Raw genomic sequence first — 22,111 nt, 5'->3', positions numbered from 1 at the left:
AAATTTCTCAGATGGTAAGGTTGTCGCATATCAAATTAAAGAACATAAAGCGTACATTTCAAATTTCAAATTGACGTCCCACAAAAATTGGTTGAATGGGGTCATTGAGTGCAAAAATAAGTTTTTCTTTTACAATAGGGTTGTTGTATATCAAATGAAAGGTCATGATGTGTACATTTGAAATATCAAATTCCCGACCTCCAAAAATTAGTTAGATGGGGTTATTAAGTGCAAAAATCAAACTTTCTAGAACATGGCGTTGTCGCATATTAAATGAAAGCTCATCTACCCTGTGTTACATATATCATACTTCCGATCTTAAAAATGTAGGCGGATGAGGTTATTAAGTGTAAAAAGCGAAAAGTTTCAGAAGGTACGCTTGTTGTATATCAAACGAAAGTCGTACAATCTACATTACGAAAACATCACTTTTACAGGAAAGACCTTTCAATTGTTTTACAAACAATTGAGATACTAGTTCTAATGTTTTTTTTTCTTTTTAAGGTCTTTCCCCTACATGGGAAAGACCTTATTGTTTTTCTAATGTTTTTTTTTCTTTTTCTTTTTAAGGTCTTTCCCCAACATGGGAAAGACCTTATTGTTTTTCTAATGTTTTTTTTTCTTTTTCTTTTTCTTTTTCTTTTTTTTCTTCCAACATTTTTTTGACAGGGCCTCCTCCCCTTTCTGTTGAAGTTATCAAGACCAAATATGGACCATCGATAGACCTCATCATGAACTTTTACCAGATGAACTTTTGTAGGATTTCATCATCCCCTTTAGAAGTTATCTCCCATTTATTGATTTTTTTCAACATGGCCCCCCTTTAATGTTTTAAAAGATATCATGACCTTATATGGATAATAGGTAGATATCATCATGATGTCTTACCACATGAGGCTGCATAGGATTTCATCATCCCCTTTGAGAGTTTTATCCCCTTATAGCAATTTTTTATATTTGCATTTTTCTCAAAAAGTATTAGAGATAGAATGTAATTGAAAATGACAGCATGTACAAGAACAGATGGCAATATTTATAAACATAAACAATTAATTTGTTACTTACCCTTATAAGGAGTTATTTCCCTTTAAACATTATAAATAATTTTTGAAAAATTCTATTTTCAGAACCGGAAGTCATAGAGACCTTGAACCTTCACCAATAATCTATAATTTATGTGACCTTCAATATGCACCCAAGGTCAAAGGTCACCGAGTGGAAAATAAAATTACGCTGCAATTTCAAGCTTACATATTAGGAAAATGATAAGACTTTGCTGCATACATACAGCGTATAAAATGTTCCTCTTGACGAGCTCTACATTTTATATTATAAGCCCATAAAGGTTCGACCGTCTATTCAAAAGTTACAACGGGATGATTCTTAAAAGTATAGTATTTTGTGTATATCTTTTTAAAGGTAGCAGATATCAACATACTATAAACTGCAAAGATGATCAGTAATTCAAGACCTTCAATTTGAGGTCAATGTCAGGTCATGATGAAATTTCACCTAGACCTTCACAGTATACTATGACCTTGACCTTGTGATATTTGAATGGTCAAGTGATCCTGAGTTGAATGGTGCTTGTCCCGTGTCTTTACGACTTCCGGTTCTTAAGTTTGGTATTGCATCATATATTTGATGATTAATTGTGACCTTGGTGAACTTTGAAATTGTCCCAATTCTTTTTCTATAATGTTGTCCTTCAACTATAAATCATTTATCATTTAACAGATTTGAGATACTTATTGTCGATTTAGAGATAATGTAGTTTGAAGTTTTGCAAGCGGAGGCATGTATTTCTGAATCAACAAGAGCTTACCACTTAAAATGTTTTAGAAATTGAAGAGGTTAAAATAGTTATATGTTTGACCAAATACCAAAAACATTCCACGAAAAAAAACCGACAAAAATTCAATTTGAAATTTTCAAGTTTTTGCATTGACTTTGTAAGTTTCATAACTTCTATTTATATAGTTGATATTGCATCATTTTTTGCACTTTGTCAAATGGGGTCATCTGATATATCAAATTGAAGGTCTTAATAAACTCTACTCAAAAATGAAAATTTTAAATCCCTGTTTCGTCCCAGGGGGACGAGTGGGGTCATTTAGTGCAAACATTCAAATTTCTCAGATGGTAAGGTTGTCGCATATCAAATGAAAGAACATAAAGCGTACATTTCAAATTTCAAATTGACGTCTCCCAAAAATTGGTTGGATGGGGTCATTGAGTGCAAAAAATAAATTTTCTTTTACGATAGGGTTGTTGTATATCAAATGAAAGGTCATGATGCGTACATTTGAATTATCAAATTCCCGACCTCAAAAAATTAGTTGGATAGGGTTATTAAGTGCAAAAATCAAACTTTCTAGAACATGGCGTTGTCGCATATCAAATGAAAGCTCATCTACTCTATGTTACATATTTCCTACTTCCGATCTCAAAAATGTAGGCGGATGAGGTCATTAAGTGTTAAAAGTGGAAAGTTTCAGAAGGTATGCTTGTCGTATATCAAACGAAAGGTCGTACAAGGTACATTACGAAAACATCACTTTTACAGGAAAGACCTTTCAATTGTTTTACAAACAATTGAGATACTAGTTTTTCTTTTTTTTCTTCCAACATTTTTTTTGACATGCTCGCCTCTTGTTTCTGTTGAAGTTATTAAGACCAAATATGGACCATCGCTAGACCTCACCAAGATGTATTACCAAATGACCTTGTTAAGGATTTCATCATCCCCTTCAGGAGTTATCTCCCTTTTATTGATTTTTTTCAACATGGCCCCCCCTCGTTGGTTTTAAAGATATCATGACCTTAATTGGACAAAATGTAGATCTCATCATGATGTATTACCATGTGAGGCTGAATAGGATTCCATAGTCCCCTATGAGAGTTATATCCCCTTGAAACAATTTCTTTCTTTTGCATTTTTCTCAAAAAGTATAAGAGATACAATCGATTTGAAAACGGCAACATGTACAGGAACAGATGGCAATGTTAATGAACATGTACAATCATTTTGTTATTAACCCTTATAAGGAGTTATTCCCCTTGAAAAATTAAACATAATTTTAGAAAAATTGTATTTCGAGAACCAGAAGTCATAGAGACTTAGGACTTTCACCAATAATCTTTAATTCATGTGACCTTTAATATGCAGTCAAGGTCAAAGGTCACTGAGTGCAAAAAAAATTACGCTGCAATTTCAAGCTTACATATTAGGAAAACGATAAGACTTTGCTGCATACATACAGCGTATAAAATGTTCCTCTCGACGAGCTCTACATTTTATATAATAAGCCCAAAAATGTCCGACCGTCTGTTCAAAAGTTACAACGAGATGATTCTTAAAAGTATAGAATTTTGTGTATATCTTTTTAAAGGTAACAGATATCAATCTATTATAAACTGCAAAGATGATCAGTAATTCAAGACCTTCAATTTGAGGTCAATGTCAGGTCATGATGAAATTTTACCTTGACCTTCACATTATACTATAACCTTGACCTTGTGTTTTTTGAAAGGTTAAGTGGTCCTGAGTTGAATGGTGGTAATCCCATGTCTCTACGACTTCTGGTTCTCATGTTTGGTATTGCATCATATATTTGATGATTAATTGTGACCTTGGTGAACTTTGAAATTGTGCCAAGTCGTTTCTATAATGTTGTCCTTTAACTGTAGATCATTTACCATTTAACAGATTTGAGATATCTATTGTCGTTTTAGAGATAATTGAGTTTGAAATTTTGCGAGCGGTGGCATGTATTTCTGAATCAACAACAGCTTACCACTTAAAATGTTTAAGAAATTGAAGAGGTTAACATAGTTATATGTTTGACCAAATACCAAAAACATTCCATTTAAAAAAAACACCAAAAAATCATTTTAAAATTTTCATGTTTTGCATTGACTTTGTAAGTTTCATAACTTCTATTTATATCGTTGATATTGCATCATTTTTGGCACTTTGTCAAATGGGGTCATCTGATATATCAAATTGAAGGTCTCAATAAACTCTACTGAAAAATGAAAATTTTAAGCTTGTTTTTTCATCCCAGGCGGAAGGGTGGGGTCATTTAGTGCAAAAATTCAAATTTCTCAGATGGTAAGGTTGTCGCATATCAAATGAAAGAACATAAAGCGTACATTTCAAATTTCAAATTGACGTTCCCCAAAAATGGGTTGGATGGGGTCATTGAGTGCAAAAAATAAATTTTCTTTTACTATAGGGTTGTTGTATATCAAATGAAAGGTCATGATGTGTACATTAGAAATATAAAATTCCCAACCTCCAAAAATTCGTTGGATGGGATCATTAAGTGCAAAAATCAAACGTTTTAGAACATGGCGTTGTCGCATATCAAATGAAAGCTCATCTACCCTGTGTTACATATATCATACTTCCGATCTCAAAAATGTAGGCGGATGAGGTCATTAAGTGTAAAAAGCAAAAAGTTTCAGAAGGTATGCTTGTCGTATATCAAACGAAAGGTCGTACAAAGAACATTACGAAAACATCACTTTTACAGGAAAGACCTTTCAATTGTTTTACAAACAATTGAGATACTAGTGTTTTTTTTTCTTTTTCTTCCAGCATTTGTTTGGCTCGCCCTCCTACCGCTTCTATTGGAGTTATCAATACCAAAATTAAACCATCGATAGACCTCAACATGAACTTTTACCAGATGAACTTTTGTAGAATTTCACCTTCCCCTTAAGAAGTTATCTCCCTTTTATTGATTTTTTTCAACATGGTCCCCCCAAAATGTGTTAAAAGATATCATGACTTTATTTGGACAATAGGTAGATCTAATCATGATGTATTACCATATGAGGCTGCATAGGATTTCATCATCTACTTTGAGAGTTATATCCCCTTGAAGCAATTTCTTTTATTTGCATTTTTTGCAAAAAGTATTAGAGATAGAATTTAATTGAAAATAACAGCATGTAATAGAACAAATGGCAATGTTTATAAACATAAACAATTAATTTGTTATTAACCCTTATAAGGAGTTATTTCCCTTTAAAAATTCAATAATTTTTTCAAAAATTTATATTCGAGAACCGGAAGTCATAGAGACTTGTAACCTTCACCAATAATCTTAAATTCTTATGACCTTTAATATGCACCCAAGGTCAAAGGTCACCGAGTGCAAAAAAAAATTACGCTGCAATTTCAAGCTTGCATATTAGGAAAACGATAAGACTTTGCTGCATACATACAGCGTATAAAATGTTCTTCTCGACGAGCTCTACATTTTATACAATAAGCCCAATAATGTCCGACCGTCTGTTCAAAAGTTACAACGGGATGATTGTTAAAAGTATAGTATTGTGTGTATATCTTTTTAAATGTAACAGATATCAACCTACTATACAGTGCAAAGATGATCAGTAATTCAAGACCTTAAATTTGAGGTCAATATCAGGTCATGATGAAATTTCACCTTGACCTTCACATTATACAATGACCTTGACCTTGTGACAGTTGAAAGGTTAAGTGGTCCTGAGTTGATTGGTGCGAGTCCCATGTCTCTGCGACTTCCGGTTCTTAAGTTTAGTATTGCATCATATATTTGATAATTAATTGTGACCTTGGTGAACTTCGAAATTGTCCCAATTCTTTTTCTATAATGTTGTCTTTCTACTGTAGATCATTTATCATTTAACAGAATTGAGATATCTATTGTCGTTTTAGAGATAATGCAGTTTGAAGTTTTGCGAGCGGAAGCATGTATTTCTGAATCAACAAGAGCTTACCACTAAAAATGTTTAAGAAATTAAAGAGGTTAATATAGTTATATGTTTGCCCAAATACCAAAAACATTCCATGGAAAATAACGCCAAAAATTTAATTTGAAATTTTCAAGTTTTGCATTGACTTTGTAAATTTCATAACTTCTATTTATATAGTTGATATTGCATCATTATTTGCACTTTGTCAAATGGGGTCATCTGATATATCAAATTGAAGGTCTTAATAAACTCTACTTAAAAACGAAAATGTTAAACCCCCTTTTCATCCCAGGGGGACGGGTGGGGTCATTTAGTGCAAACATTCAAATTTCTCAGATGTTAAGGTTGTCGCATATCAAATGAAAGAACATAAAGCGTACATTTCAAATTTCAATTGACATCCCCAAAAAAATTGGTTGGGTGGGGTCATTGAGTGCAAAACATCAATTTTCTTTTACGATAGGGTTGTTGTATATCAAATGAAAGGTCATGATGTGTACATTTGAAATATCAAATTCCCGACCTCCAAAAATTAGTTGGATAGAGTTATTAAGTGCAAAAATCAAACTTTTCAGAACATGGCGTTGTCGCATATCAAATGAAAGCTCATCTACTCTGTGTCACATATATCATACTTCCGATCTAAAAAATGAAGGAGGATGAGGTCATTAAGTGTAAAAAGCGAAAAGTTTCAGAAGGTATGCTTGTCGTATATCAAACGAAAGGTCGTACAAAGTACATTAGGAAAACATCACTTTTACAGGAAAGACCTTCCAATTGTTTTACAAACAATTGAGATACTAGTTTTTCTTTTTTTTCTTCCAACATTTTTTTGACATACCCACCCCTTCTTTCTGTTAAAGTTACCGAGACCAAATATGGACCATTGATAGACCTCATCATGAACTTTTACAAGATGAACTTTTGTAGAATTTCATCATCCCCTTTAGAAGTTATCTTCCTTTTATTGTTTTTTTTTCAACACGGCACCCCCTCGTTGTTTTTAAAGATATCATGACCTTATTTGGACAATAGGTAGATCTCATCATGATGTATTACCATATGAGGTTGTATAGGATTTCATTGTCCCCTATGAGAGTTATATCCCCTTGGAACAATTTCTTTCCTTTGCATTTTTCTCAAAAAGTATAAGAGATAGAATCGATTTGAAAACGGCAACATGTACAGGAACAGATGGCAATGTTAATGAACATATGCAATCATTTTGTCATTAACCCTTATAAGGAGTTATTCCCCTTGAAAAATTGTGTACAATTTTAGAAAAATTGTATTTCCAGAACCGGAAGTCGTAGAGACTTGGGACCTTCACCAATAATCTTTAATTCATGTGACCTTTAATATGCACCCAAGGTCAAAGGTCACAGAGTGCAAAATAAAATTACGCTGCAATTTCAAGCTTACATATTAGGAAAACGATAAGACTTTGCTGCATACATACAGCGTATAAAATGTTCCTCTCCATGAGCTCTACATTTTATATAATAAGCCCAAAAATGTCCGACCGTCTGTTCAAAAGTTACAACGGGATTATTCTTAAAAGTATAGTATTTTGTGTATATCTTTTTAAAGGTAACAGATATCAACCTACTATAAACTGCAAAGATGATCAGTAGTTCAAGACCTTTAATTTGAGGTCAATGTCAGGTCATGATGAAATTTCACCTTGACCTTCACATTATACTATGACCTTGACCTTGTGATATTGAAAAGGTCAAGTGGTCCTGAGTTGAATGGTGATAGTCCCATGTCTCTACGACTTCCGGTTCTCAAGTTTGGTATTGCATCATATATTTGATGATTAATTGTGACCTGGGTGAACTTTGAAATTGTCCCAATTCTTTTTCTATAATGTTGTCCTTCCAATGTAGATCATTTATCATTTAACAGATTTGAGATATCTTATGTCGTTTTAGAGATAATGCAGTTTGAAGTTTTTCGAGCGGAGGCATGTATTTCTGAATCAACAACAGCTTACCACTTAAAATGTTTAAGAAATTGAAGAAGTTAACATAGTTATATGTTTGACCAAATACCAAAAAAAAATCCATTGAAAAAAACACCAAAAAATCATTTTGAAATTTTCATGTTTTCCATTGACTTTATAAGTTTCATAACTTCTATTTATATAGTTGATATTTCATCATTTTTGGCACTTTGTCAAATGGGGTCATCTGATATATCAAATTGACGGTCTCAATAAACTCTACTTAAAAATGAAAATTTTAAACCTCTTTTTCATCCCAGGTGGAAGGGTGGGGTCATTTAGTGCAAAAATTCAAATTTCTCAGATGGTAAGGTTGTCGCATATCAAATGAAAGAACATAAAGCGTACATTTCAAATTTCAAATTGACGTCCCCCAAAAATTGGCTGGATGGGGTCATTGAGTGCAAAAAATAAATTTTTCTTTTACTATAGGGTTGTTGTATATCAAATGAAAGATCATGATGTGTACATTTGAAATATCAAATTTCCAACCTCCAAAAATTGGTTGGATGGGGTTATTAAGTGCAAAAATCAAACTTTTTAGAACATGGCGTTGTCGCCTATCAAATGAAAGCTCATCTACCCTGTGTTACATATATCATACTTCCGATTTCAAAAATGTAGGCGGATGAGGTCATTAAGTGTAAAAAGCGAAAAGTTTCAGAAGGTATGCTTGTCATATATCAAACGAAAGGTCGTACAAAGAACATTACGAAAACATCACTTTTACAGGAAAGACCTTTCAATTGTTTTACAAACAATTGAGATACTAGTTTTTATTTAGATTTTTTTTTCACATTTTGTCATAAAGCTTAATTAGTACACTATGGTTTTACTTAAAGTTGAAGGCCCTACAGTTATATCTGATGGATATTTGTCTCATTGGCATTTATACAAAAATCTCCTTATTATTTATATGAAATGTAAAGACTTGGTTTTATGACGTAGATTTTTTTAATTTATATATGAATGGTTACGCAGTACAGAATTATTGTTTATATAATAAAGATGAGTACTGCCTACAGGGATTTTTAAGCATGTTTGCTATGAAGGCAACTCAAGGGAAGACACATAAGTTCAATAGACAGATGACCTTTAAAATAAAATTGTAGAAAAACACAAATCATGGAAGTTGTTTATATTTTGTTCACTTGAACTTCCATACAGTGATTGCGAGTACAATATTTGTTTTACGAGGGACAATATTCTCCAGTATTCACGCAATAACCCTTTTATTGTATAGTAATATAATATTTGAAAGTAAAAATTGCTTTAAACTAAGATTTTGTCGTTGATGACATCATGAATTTTGAAGATTTATTGCACTAGTGCAATATTGGAATTTATTGCATGCTAACTTTTGGTTACTTTCTGTGGGAAATATTATATTAATTTTGTAAAACGTTTAAATTGCAAATTTCCAAGACATCTACAGAAGTTTCTTCTTTATCAAGAGTAATTGAGCACTTGTAGTAAAAAAAAAAAAAATATATTTTTAGCTAACTTGTTTTGGCCATGTGAGGTTTTCTCAACACTTGACATCTTGACAGCATGTTTTTATTTCACCTTTAATGGTCCAGATCAAATGGTCGGAACATAAAAAATGTTAAAGATAGATATACATTTGAAATAAAAACTGACATGAAATGTTCACTACTGTATATTTTATGAGCCATCATTCAAATCATATCCCACTTGAGGATCTTTGCAGGTTGACAGGAATGACATGTGTAAAAACAAAATTTAAAAATGACCTGATATTTCATGTTTTATTTATCTTATCTGGTATCAGGAAAAAAGAAAGGTTCATTTGAGCAGACCTGCCCCAACTATCCCTATTTATAATATATGCATATCTTGTTCTTCTATGCATATATGGGATATCCTGCATGGGAAGTGTTGACCTGAATTTTGAAAAGTTTATTATATTAACTAAACACTTAAAAACAGTCAATCCAATAAGTATAAATGTTATTTTAGCACATACATACTCATCCAAACAATAAAGAAGTCCATTTAAACACTATTGACAACATAAAAGGAGCATTAGGTCCTGTTGCACTTTAAATACCCCATGGAGAAATTTGAAAAGTTGGCAGGTATGTGTGAGCTATTGCCATCACTTAGTCACTCAGCATAAACATTTTCAAAAGATCTTCTCTGAAACTAATGAAACAATTTCAACCACTTAAGGTCAGAATTATTTTATGTAATCTAGTATAAAGCATATGTTTTTTTTGTCCCGCCATCAACAAAAGTCCCAGTATGTGAGACGTAGGTATTACACCTGGCAGCATAAACCATTTATATTTATAAAGCTTTGTATTTCAAGGGTAAAATACCTGGATTCTTCATATGTTGTTTAGCTACAGTAAGTTTCGAAGTTTCCTCCTGTCATATGTCTGTTGTCCTTGACCCCATTTTCATGGTTAATTAGTGACTGGTTGAAGAAAAACTTCTCACTTATTAGAGTAATAGGATAACTCTGAGACTACTATAACACATGTGTTATAGTAGTCTCAGGATAACTATATTTGGTATATATGGGTTTCTTGCAAGGTCTGCGTGTTCTTTAGACAGAGTTCATCTGACCTCATCCTCATTTTATGGATCAGTGATCAATGTTCAAGTTAGGTGATTAGGTCTATTTCTCAAATACAATAAGCAGTAGGTGAACTAAATTTGGTGTATTTAATAATTTTACTGGGACCTAGGGTGCATTGCAGTCTAGCTTATTTCATCTGACCTTGACCTCATTTTCATTTGTCATTGTTCAATGTTAAGATTTTGTGTTTTGGTCTGTTTTTCAAATACTATAAGCAATAGGTCAACTATATTTAGTGTATGGAATTTGTTAGGTTTGCAAGTCTGTCTGGAACATATCATCTGACCTTGAGTCGGCTTGACTTTATTTTAATGGTTCATTTGTTAATTTTAAGCTTATATGATACTTCTAGTAAAAACCTTTATCTTTAAGAATTTAACATAAAATCATTGGTCAGTAAAGCAGGAGATATTTAAGCATGTGCATTTTTTTCAAGTTCATTTAACAAACATTTCCGCCATGGTTAAAAATAAAACATATGAGTAAGATGCATTGGTTGTCTTATATTTTTGAAACCCATGATAGATAAAGAAAATACCCACCTCTTATTTCATCAAATAACTAAAAAAAAAAAATGCCAATTGAGTGATACAGGCTCAGCGAGGCTCCTTGGAGCCTCTTGTTTTAATTTGATACCAGCCTTTTTTTTTGTGCAAGAATAGTTATACATGACAGCTGTCAATTTCATTGGCTTAGAATATACCTTAGTGATTTTGTTCGCTAAATAAAACATAGTTTCTTGTCCATTACACAAATAAGTTCACTTCATTTCCCTTAGGAACAGAGCCAGTATATTTTTGTTAAATCATATATATAGTAGTATATCTTTGCTTAAGATGTGAAATAACACAATCAAGTTAGAATTAATTGTTGCATTATTTACAGTTATGGATCTAGGCACCTTTCATTACAGGAATATTTTCACAGGATCTTTCTTATACCTTTCAACAGAGGAGTATTTTCACATTTTCTGTAATGTTTATAATGATTTCTTCTTCCACAGGGTAATGAGTGACAGTGAAAATCACCAGAATGGTATGTTTCCAGAATGGGAGAAAGGTTCTGAAAAGTCTGGTAACAGTGCAGATGCTCTTCATTTGATAGAGACAGGAAAACCCAATGGAAAACAGCATCTGGACTTCACTGACCATGCTGTTGTCAACAAATATGAAACCAGTGAATCAGGTACTATTAACATTTGGTTCATACTGAATAAATAAGTTAAAATGTCTGATTAGGGTTTCCAGTGTATGTTGTCTTCTCTTGACATATACTGTGCATCTCATTATTTTTTAGCAGCCTTTTTGACACTGTATTTGCACAAAGTTTGCATGTCAAGATGAAGGCTGAAGAACTTTTGCACTCATATAGTTTGAAAAAAAGAATTTCTTTGTCATAGTAGAAAGTCTTTTTTTTTTTCATGATTTTTCTCATGGCAAAGAAAACCTGATAGTTTAAACTTATATATATATATACTATAAGGATACATCTTTTCATGTTTTCAAATTCAATAAGTATTGAACATAGCTAGACACAATTTTTATACACAAAGCAGTGAGTATGCCAAATTCAAAAACTGTACATGATGTGTTATGTACGATGAGTAGAACATGTAAATGTATTAATTTTTGTGAATGAAGGTGAATACAGATGTAATTTGTATTTTTTAAAGTCTTTGATTGAAAATCTACTGCATTTCTGAAGTTTTATTTCCATTTCTATCATGAGAAAAAAAACAGATCCAATGAACAGCTCTGTGCTGAGTGTACCAAACTATGCCACAATCATTATCATCTTGGACCTTATTTTAGATCTGAATAAAAGAAATGTTGGGCCTGTGACATTGATGGTGTTTATAAGTTAAAGTTACTAATAGCTTTTTTCAAAATTAATGTTCAGTATATCTGACCAGTGCTAGAAAATGTGCATAAGTTAGTCTTGTACCTTTAACTGTTATGCAATGTATGCTGATTATCTTTTAGTTGACACACATAAAGAGGATGGTAGGTGAATTCTTCTGATATTTATCTTATTTCTTCTTTATGCATTGTGTTTACATTATGTTTGGCATGGAATTTTTTTTTGTATTACATTTTTGTTTATTACTTTTTGGAAAATTTCAATCTTTTCATAGAATATGCTTTAGACTGTGAGAAGAAAATACACGCTGGCCTTGTATTGATGAAAAATATCAGGAAGAGCAAGAGTTGTTGTGTTTCTGTCAAAGTTCAATTACATTGTGCCCTAGGAAATCTGACCTTACTTGCCTATATTGTATAGTAAAGTTTACCTTAGAGGCTGTATGTAATAGATCATGTCAGGGTCAAGGCACTGGCTATATGATACAATATTTGTGACTAGTTGTTTGCTAACAGTTGAAGAGGTAGTAAATAGGAACTAAACAAACAAATTTGCAAGTTCAAGGTGTTTGTCTGGTTGAACATTTATCTAGAAAGGTCATGAAAGCCAAAGTAGTATATATATATGCAATCAGGGCTTAATATAGGTTAGGGTTGAAAATTGGAGCCAATCCAAGCCCCTGAAATCTGCAGTTTTTGTCAAGCCTGCAACTTTTGTTGCAGAAAGTTCGACATAGGGATAGTGATCTGGCGGCGGCTACGGAGGCGCGTTAGCTAACTTTTTAAAAGCTTTATATTTTAGAAGGTGGAAGACCTGGATGCTTCATACTTTGTTTATAGATGCCTCATGTTACGAAGTTTCTGTCAGTCACATGTCCAATGTCCTTGACCTCATTTTCATGGTTCAGTGACCACTTGAAAAAAAGTTTTGATTTTTTGTAATGTTAAATTCTCTCTTATTATAAGTAATAGGATAACTATATTTGGCATGTGCGTACCTTGCAAGGTCCTCATGCCCCTCAGACAGTTTTCACTTGACCTCGACCTCATTTCATGGATCAGTGAACAAGGTTAAGTTTTGGTGGTCAAGTCTATATCTCAGATACTATAAGCAATAAGGCTAGTATATTCAGTGTATGTAAGGACTGTAAGGTGTACATGTCCAACTGGCAGGTGTCATCTGACCTTGACCTCATTTTCATGGTTCAGTGGTTATAGTTAAGTTTTTGTGTTTTGGTCTGTTTTTCTCATACTTCATTTGTACTTTATACAATAGATCTACCATATTTGTTGTATCAAAGGATTGTAAGGTGTACATGTCTAGCGGACAGATGTCATCTGACCTTGTCCTCATTTTCATGGTTCAGCGGTCAAAGTTAAGTGTTTGAGTTTTGGTCTTTTTATTTAATACTATATTCCATAGGTCAACTATATTTGGTGTATGGGAATATTTTATGAACTATATATATCAGTCGCGCAGGTTTTATTTGACCTTGACCTCATTTTCACGGTTCATTGCTCAGTGTTAAGATTTTGTGTTTTGGTCTGTTTTTCTTAAACTATAAGTAATGGGTCAACTGTAGTTGTTGTATGGAAGCATTGTTAGCTGTACATTTCTGCCTGGCATGGTTCATCTGACCTTGACCTCATTTTCATGGTTCATTGGTCTTTGTTTAGTTATCTTGGTTAAGGTTAAGTTTATGTGACAGTTGTAATAAAGCTTTATACTTAGGACTATCAGCATAATATCAATGATTAGTAAAGAAGACGAGACATTTCAGTGTGTGCACTCTTTAATAGTTATCCCACGATGACGCGGTGTGTCAGTGTAAGATCACCCCGATGGCCGGAGGCCAGAGGGTGATCTAACACTGACTCACCAAGTCCAAGTGGGATAACTATTTTACATCCCAGCTGTTTTAGATTAGACGAAAAACCATTTACAATTCATAAAATCTAGTTTAGAACGCCACACAACCATTATAATATACTTTATACATTACTATATGATTTATACCCTTTTTGACCCCCGAACACGATGAGTAGATATCAAACAATGTCATTTCGCCCCACTGGCCAATCGGCCCAACCTATATCGCCACTTTATGAAAAAAATCGCCCCACTCTTGTTTACCGACTCGCCCCACTTTTGAAAAAAGTATAAAATCAAACTAAACAATCACTTACAACTCACTTATTAACGAAAAGGGTTTAAACCCCACTGAATAAAGGTCTGCCAACTCGCCCCACTTATAAAAATATCTTGCTTCCTTTAAGTATGTTAAATTACTGATAGTTCGTATCCAGTCCTCCTGGTGTAGTGGTTGTGTCGTGGCTTGATATACTAAAGGTCTTGAGTTCGAATCCCAGCATATACACTGGATTTTTTTCTACGTGAATTTTGATAGATAGTCTTTTCCGTATATTTGTATATTTAATTAAGTTTTATAGTGGATTTGACATTCCCGCCAAAATGCTACAGAACAAAGGAAAGCATGCATAACAAAGAAACTCAAACTGGGGTGATCTGGTAGGGTGATCTGGCTCAGATCACCCCTGTTAGAACAAAGGAGCTGGGATGTAATGTCAGTAAGAGCAATTAATATTGTTGAAAAGCTAATTGGTTTCCTGGAAAATTTCTAGCACTGCCTGGGTATACTGAAATGATGTAAGGTCATGTTTAAAAAGAACAATATCAGGCATTATCATTTAAATTTCCATGAAAGTGTTTCCTGACCCCGCCTTCTGACTAAGTATATATAATTGGTATTTATATTTATAGAATGAAATAAATCTAAACTAAGACCTTCTTCTTTATCACTTACTTCATACTCTTTATCTCCTTAAAGTATATTTTGGTACCCTTTGATATTTCAGAATTTACCTTTTTGCACAATAATCACCCATATCATAAACAATCAATTATCAACAATGTCATATTTTGGTTAATTTTATGTTATAATTAGAGCTAGTAGGAAGGAAATTTTGAAGCCTGAATGAGTTTAATGAGCTGTATTTATATAGGTGAATACTAATTTAATGATCGTAGGAGTTAATATGTTTCAGGATCCACATATAGAGAGATCAATGCATTCTATTTTTGCAAAACCTGTTTTTTACATTTTCTATCAACAATAAGGTATTCAGGATAAATTGAGAAGAGAAAAGAACATTACATAGGCGTTGCATGTGAATATGCCCAACTTTACATAAATAAATCCTTTTTAAATTTAAAAGAACTACATTTTGATAGATTCTTTTCAATTTGAGCAGATTTTAGAAATGGATAAACATGTACTGTACTTGTTTCTGTATATTATATGTGAATTATTGAAAAGGTTATCAGTAAATATTTTTAGATGGTTTCATATTTCAAACATGCCAAAGCTATTTGGTTTTAATTTAAAACTTTTTCCAATACTGTCCTCAATTAATCAATAAGAATGCTTGAACCTGATAAATTACATATACATGTATTGTACATAAAATTTTCTATGGTAACAGTGGCAGATTCAGGGGGACGGGGTTCTTGGGATTTGACCCCCTTTTTTTGGGATTATCAAATGCATTTGAATGGAGACATATAGTTGGACTTTCAATCCTGTATCAGGTTAAGTTTTGGGTTTTAGGTAGGTTACCATGTTGTTGTGGTCACATCATCTTTAAACCAAGTACGTGAAATATATGCCCTAATAAGGTTTTTACTGTTTACTGGGTGCTCTGAAGCATGGAAATGTGATAGTCTATTGAAGTGTGAAATGTTATCCAATGGATGCATAGTCTTTTTTATAGATATTTTTTACTGGTATTAAAATAATAGCTGAAATTAAAAAATTAAGCATGTATTGGTATAACCTTCTGAGTTGCTTTCTCTTTTCTAGTTTGAACAAAACTGCATTCTGGTTTAACCGTTACTTGATTTCCAAACCTAAAAGTAAAATTAAATCAATTAAATCAAGGAAAAAAAATTACTCAGAATCATGTCAACTCTTTTAAACATTAAAAACTGACAGATTCTATTGGGAAAATTATATCAGATTTTTCAGAATACTGGAAAAATTGTGAATTCCTCCTGTGTAATATACTATGATACTATGGGTATTTTTAAAGCTTTAGGGCAGATGCTTCTCTATATTAAGTTTAATTTGACTTGATATTACTTCCTTTCACTCTCATTACATGCAATTTATACCATTCTTCCATTGAATTGTTTTTGTTGTAGAGCTGCGATTGTCATCAAAGCATTACTATTATAGCAAAACTATGCATTAATGTCTGTTTTATTCCTCTATTAGCAATTTGCATTTTAAACTAGATAATTAATAGATCTGTTTTTCCTTGTATGAGTAATGAATTGTTTGTTATAAGATTTTTCTATCTACAAAGCATCGATTGCATGAATGCAAGATAACTTATGATAAAACATTGTTCTTGATAGAAATTTTGCTTTCTAATGTACTTTTTAGTCAATTATAGCTTATATTACCTAACAAAACTTTTAAATCTTTGTTCTCTCAAGGGTGAAATTTCATACATCAAAAGTGTTGTTATGCACTAGAATTAATGCCCCTTTTAGTATAATTATCATTGCATTTTTAAAGTTGCTAGGAACTCTGTTTATAGAGACTCATGGAATAATTATCTAATGAAAAAGCATGGCTACTACAGCCTATTGCAATTCTTGGTTCTGTTATAAAAGCATTAGGAATTCTCTTAAGTTGAATTGCTTAATGTATAGAAAAGTCTTTTTTTTACCTATTTCGTCATGAGTGCTCAGTAGGAGGGATTTTGGGGTTTTAGGATAGGATTAGGGGTAAGAGGGCACAAAGATGTGTTTACATGAAATCTTTAGGGAATATATATATTGAAAATATTGTATAAAAAAATAAAACAGCCATTGACGCTATACATTAATCAATTTAAAATAATGGATGCAAAAACAACAGCTTACAAACTTGTACTCTTATAAGAAAATTATTTGACCCTTTTTTTTTATCAATTGAGTTGCCTATATGAAGCAACATAGGTAGCTACTACTTCCTGTTAGTATAGCATTGCATCTATAATACTAAAATTACGAGGTCTAATTTGTCAGCCGTCATCACGTAAAAACGACGAATAAAAAAATTCAACATTATATATAACTAATATAGTACAAAGGTGTAGATTAAAAATTACACCACTCCAGGCCCTTTTGTTTTCCACGTAATTAATATTGCCAATAATTAAGAAGTTCCGGGTCGAGTCCGATACCGATACCAATAGTATATTCACCTGTTACCGATTACCTTATCTGTACGTTCCGCATCTGACAGGCGCACCACCAAACGGTGTATTCAGGATAAATATGCTATATAGTATTACACGGGTCATAATCACAGGGTTGACACTACTTAATTGTCAAATTGTTACCTATTGTAGTATTTTAATCAGTTAAACTTTCTAAGATAACAATACGAATACTAACAATCTGGACTAAAATAAGGCGTATAGGTACAGTTTTCAATTTGTTAGCATGCATGACGTAAAACAGCGAATCAAAGAATTCAACTTTATTTATGACTAATATAGGACAATGCTGTTGATTAAAAAGTACTCCATTCCAGGACCTTTTGTTTTCCAAATAATTAATATTATCAATAATTGATATAAGTTCCAGTTCGACGGGTTCAAACAGAAAGATTTGAAAGCGGAGAAAACTGTGTATCTTATAATCGGCATGACTTTATCAAATGACAATACTAATACTAAAATAAGGCTTGCGCATAGTTATATACTTTAATTCAGTCACGGACCTGCGATATCACGGGTGTGTTCTAGTGTTAATAATGCTTATAACCTTTGATCGAAAAATACACTTGGATTATTCAGTCTTGATGCTTAGTTTCTGTAACAATTAAGATAAATTACAAACATGCAAGAAATTGCCCCCAATAGAAGGTTTAAGCGACTTCTTCATTGCATCAAAATTTGCTTGGAAGAAATTATCAGCCATACATTGTACACTTGTGAATAAGTTGCTTCTTTTATAAAATGCCACATTTCGTAATCACACCTAAAAAAAGAAATATCACTAATATAGATTAAGTATATTAATAGGGGAATGTATTCTGTTTCTAATTGACAGTTGCCATTTGACAGTAAATCCTATGATATAGACAGTTTAACAGTAAATCCTATGATATAGACAGTTTAACAGTAAATCCTATGATATAGACAGTTTGACAGTAAATCCTATGATATAGACAGTTTAACAGTAAATCCTATGATATAGACAGTTTAACAGTAAATCCTATGATATAGACAGTTTGACAGTAAATCCTATGATATAGACAGTTTAACAGTAAATCCTATGACTATGTTATAGACAGTTTAACAGTAAATCCTATGATATAGACAGTTTAACAGTAAATCCTATGATATAGACAGTTTAACAGTAAATCCTATGATATAGACAGTTTAACAGTAAATCCTATGTTATAGACAATTTAACATGGCTTCCATATATACCAATGAAATGTGACAACAAATTACTGAAAAATCTAAAAGTTAATTAATTTATTATGTCAATTAAAGATATGGATACATTTTTACAGCAAACATTTACAGTATATTGATGAAGATGCTAAAAAAACGGTTTCTATTAATTACAACCGTGATTTGTCTTTTAGAGAATTTTCCATTGATTTTTTATGACACAATACTTATAAGGACATTGATGCAGAAATTGAAACATAACTAAACTGAACTGTTGTAAGCAAATACCAGTATATGTGTTATTCTAGTTTCTTCTAACAAGGTGTTAAACTTGACACCTGTCTGGGAGTTATTTCATGAAAGATGTTTAGTGGTGACAATGGTCAAACTTCAGATTTAGAACTATCTGAATATGGATCTATTTTAAAGGATAATTCTAGTCAAGATTGCAAGAATTCTGTTCAAATTATAAGTGATAAAACGTCTAAAGGTATAGTTTATTGTTTTGATTTGTCTGGTTAATTTACTATCTGTATTTTGGTTTTCTTTTTTTTCTCTCACCTATTTGTATCTACAACAATATTTTTTTTTTATATACAAATATATATATATATTATCCTTTTTCTTTTAAATTAGTTTTCAAATTCTTACTTTCGCTGAGTTAAATTCTTGCTGTTTTTATGATATGACACTGAAATTCAGAAAATAATTCTGCTGAGTGAAATATATTTCATGACAAATTTCATCATACTGTACGTACACAGCTAATTATTTTATTTGAATATCTACGAAACTGAATCGTTTAAAATCCCTTGTTTTGTTTAATTCTGGAATAAGCATTTAAGTTTCTTAAGTAAACTCAGACTTTTAAACATAATCCTAAGGACTACTTATATTTATTTGTGTATTTTTTTACTGTTATACAGTTTAAACTAGCATCTTGTTCTATCTGCCCCATATTAATGGTTCTGTTTTTTTAGCTCAACTGGCCCAAAGGGCCAAGTGAGATTTTCTCATCGCTTGTCGTCAGTCGTCCATCGTCGTTAACTTTTACAAAAATCTTCTCCTCTGAAACTACTGGGCCAAATTTACCCAAACTAGGCCACAATCATTATTAGGATATGTAGTTTAAAAAATGTGTCCTGTGACCTGCCAAACCAACCAAGATGGCTGCCATGGCTAAAAATAGAACATGGGGGTAAAATGTATATTTTGGCTAATAACTCTGAAACCAAAGCATTTAGAGCAAATCTGATGAACGGTAAAATTGTTTATCACGTCAATATCTATCTGCCCTGAAATTTTCAGGTGAATTGGACAACTGGTTGTTGGGTTGCTGCTCCTGAATTGGTAATTTTTAAGGAAACTTTGTTGTTTTTGGTTATTATTTTGAATACTATTATAGATACAGATAAACTGTAAACAGCAATAATGTTCAGCAAAGTAAGATCCAAAATGGTCAGTTGACCCCTTAAGGTAGCACAATACAAAGATTTTGTCACTCCCAATCAGACAACTTTAAACTGATGTAATTCATTTCATCCTTCTTTATATTATATAAATGAGGTACCAAAAGAAAGAAGAAAGATTACTCTTTCAAATTGTGATAATTTCATTATGACATAATTATTACATAGATGTAATTCCCTTTCCAATGTTAATTTACATAGGAAATTAAAATTGAGTTTTCCTCAAGTTAGATTTTATTGGACTTTTTTCTATGTATATTTAGGGCTTAATGCGATAGATTAGAACTAAAACATTTTCTGTTGCAATCAGTCGGAGGTTAAAACTTAGTTTGACTGGACTATACATTGACCATCTGACACATACACACCAGTATACCCGTTGGTAGCTATATTTCATATTAATTTTTCATTTATTGTTTTGTACATGAACAGTATCATTGTTTCTTGTTTTTTTATGTTAGAATCTTTTTATAGCTTGTTCATGTGTTTTGCTAATTGTTGAAGGCCAAATTTTGACCAATAGTTTCTAATTTCTTGTCATTTGGTCTCTGGTGCAAAGTTGTCTTATAAGCAATAAAACCATATCTTTTACTTTTTATTGAGACTTAAATGTACAAATATGAAAGTTTTTTCGGCAAATGACCATTATGCCGACCAGCCAGACCAGTACAATGTATCATTATTTAACAGCAATGAAAATTATTCTTAATGGTTTAACTTGTTTGGGGGGATGAAGTCATCAGAATATTATCTTGACCATTATTTTATATTGGAAGTCATGCATTCTGACCCATTGGTGGCCTTCAGCTGTTTTTTTTTGCTCTTTAGTCAGGTTGATGTCTCTTTGACACATTTCCCATTTCCATTCTCTATTTTATGTTTGACACTGTGACTTTTTCACATTGTGGTGAGGTTACATAAAGTGGAAGTTTATAGACAAGGTTATCTTAAAATACTGTAGACAGAACTGAGAATTCTTTGTTAAAAAAATTAGTAGGCAGTTCTAGAAGTATCTGGTCATAAATATAGCAGTTTGGATAAAGGCAAAATTCTGCAAACAAATACAAGGTACATCCTCAAACTCATTTTTAAAGCACTTTAATAGAGTAGATTTCATTTTGTCAGTTTCACCAATTGAAAAGGGTATAACTATTGATGTTTTATTCAAGGTTATTGTCAATGTCAAAGGAAACATAAACACTAAATACAGATGAAACATAAACACTAAATACAGATGAAAAAAGAACTTTTGATGTCCTGCATTTACTATTAAAGAATCATTAAAAGAAACGTTCAGCTGCATAATTTATATTAATTGCTAAATGCAGCTATTTATGGTGTCTCTCACTTTGTTGATTTGCAACAAATATGACATGGAAATTCCAGTAATGCTTTATTTCAAACTTTTTTGATTTTTTCAGAAAAACTAATTATAAAAGGTACATGCATATTAGAAGCTACACAATGCAGAACTGTCATGTTTTGAGAAAAATTATGCATAAGATGGGGAAAGATTTATGCCAATTTTCTGAAACCATAATGAAAATATGATAAATTTTGCAAAACAAGTACAGCCAAAACGCATAAATCTTGTGTTATTATCTTGAAACATGACAGAACTGATGATGCCCTGCACTTTATGTAACACAAGAAATCACTTTTTCACATGCTTTCTTACTATGTTATGCTGCTGAAATGAGATTTTCCTGGTTTGAATGAATAATCATTAGTTTAATCAATCCATTTATCTATCATTTTAATTATTAATGGTAGTCATCAGAAAGATAAACCAGGCTAGCATGTTGTTTTTTTTTCAATTTTGCATTGTGTTGCTAGAACAGAAGTATAGGTATTTTTTTGTATATACAAATTGTTAGTAAATAAACAGCTTTTGGTTTTCCGTACAATTATTTGAAATACATGTATAGTAAATAAACTGTGATGGTCC

General features: G+C 32.1%; 1 protein-coding gene across 11 annotated transcripts in view; it reads left to right on the top strand.

Moving 5' to 3' along the window:
- Positions 1–22,111, top strand: part of LOC143064830 (solute carrier family 4 member 11-like) — an 83,201-nt gene that overhangs the window by 18,056 nt on the left and 43,034 nt on the right. For 9 of the 11 annotated variants that reach the window (XM_076237997.1, XM_076238006.1, XM_076238015.1 and 6 more), the window contains 2 exons: positions 11,362–11,543; positions 12,341–12,361. In XM_076237997.1, coding sequence (XP_076094112.1) covers positions 11,366–11,543; positions 12,341–12,361 — 199 coding nt within the window. In that variant the 5' untranslated portion in view covers positions 11,362–11,365. Of the gene's footprint in view, positions 1–11,361; positions 11,544–12,340; positions 12,362–21,584; positions 21,603–22,111 lie in introns of all 11 variants that reach the window. The other 2 variants (XM_076237974.1, XM_076237981.1) reach the window with 2 other exon arrangements.

The sequence above is a fragment of the Mytilus galloprovincialis genome, chromosome 1 (genome assembly GCF_965363235.1).
Source record: "Mytilus galloprovincialis chromosome 1, xbMytGall1.hap1.1, whole genome shotgun sequence".
NCBI lineage: Eukaryota > Metazoa > Mollusca > Bivalvia > Mytilida > Mytilidae > Mytilus > Mytilus galloprovincialis.
This window is presented reverse-complemented; position numbering and strand designations above follow the sequence as displayed.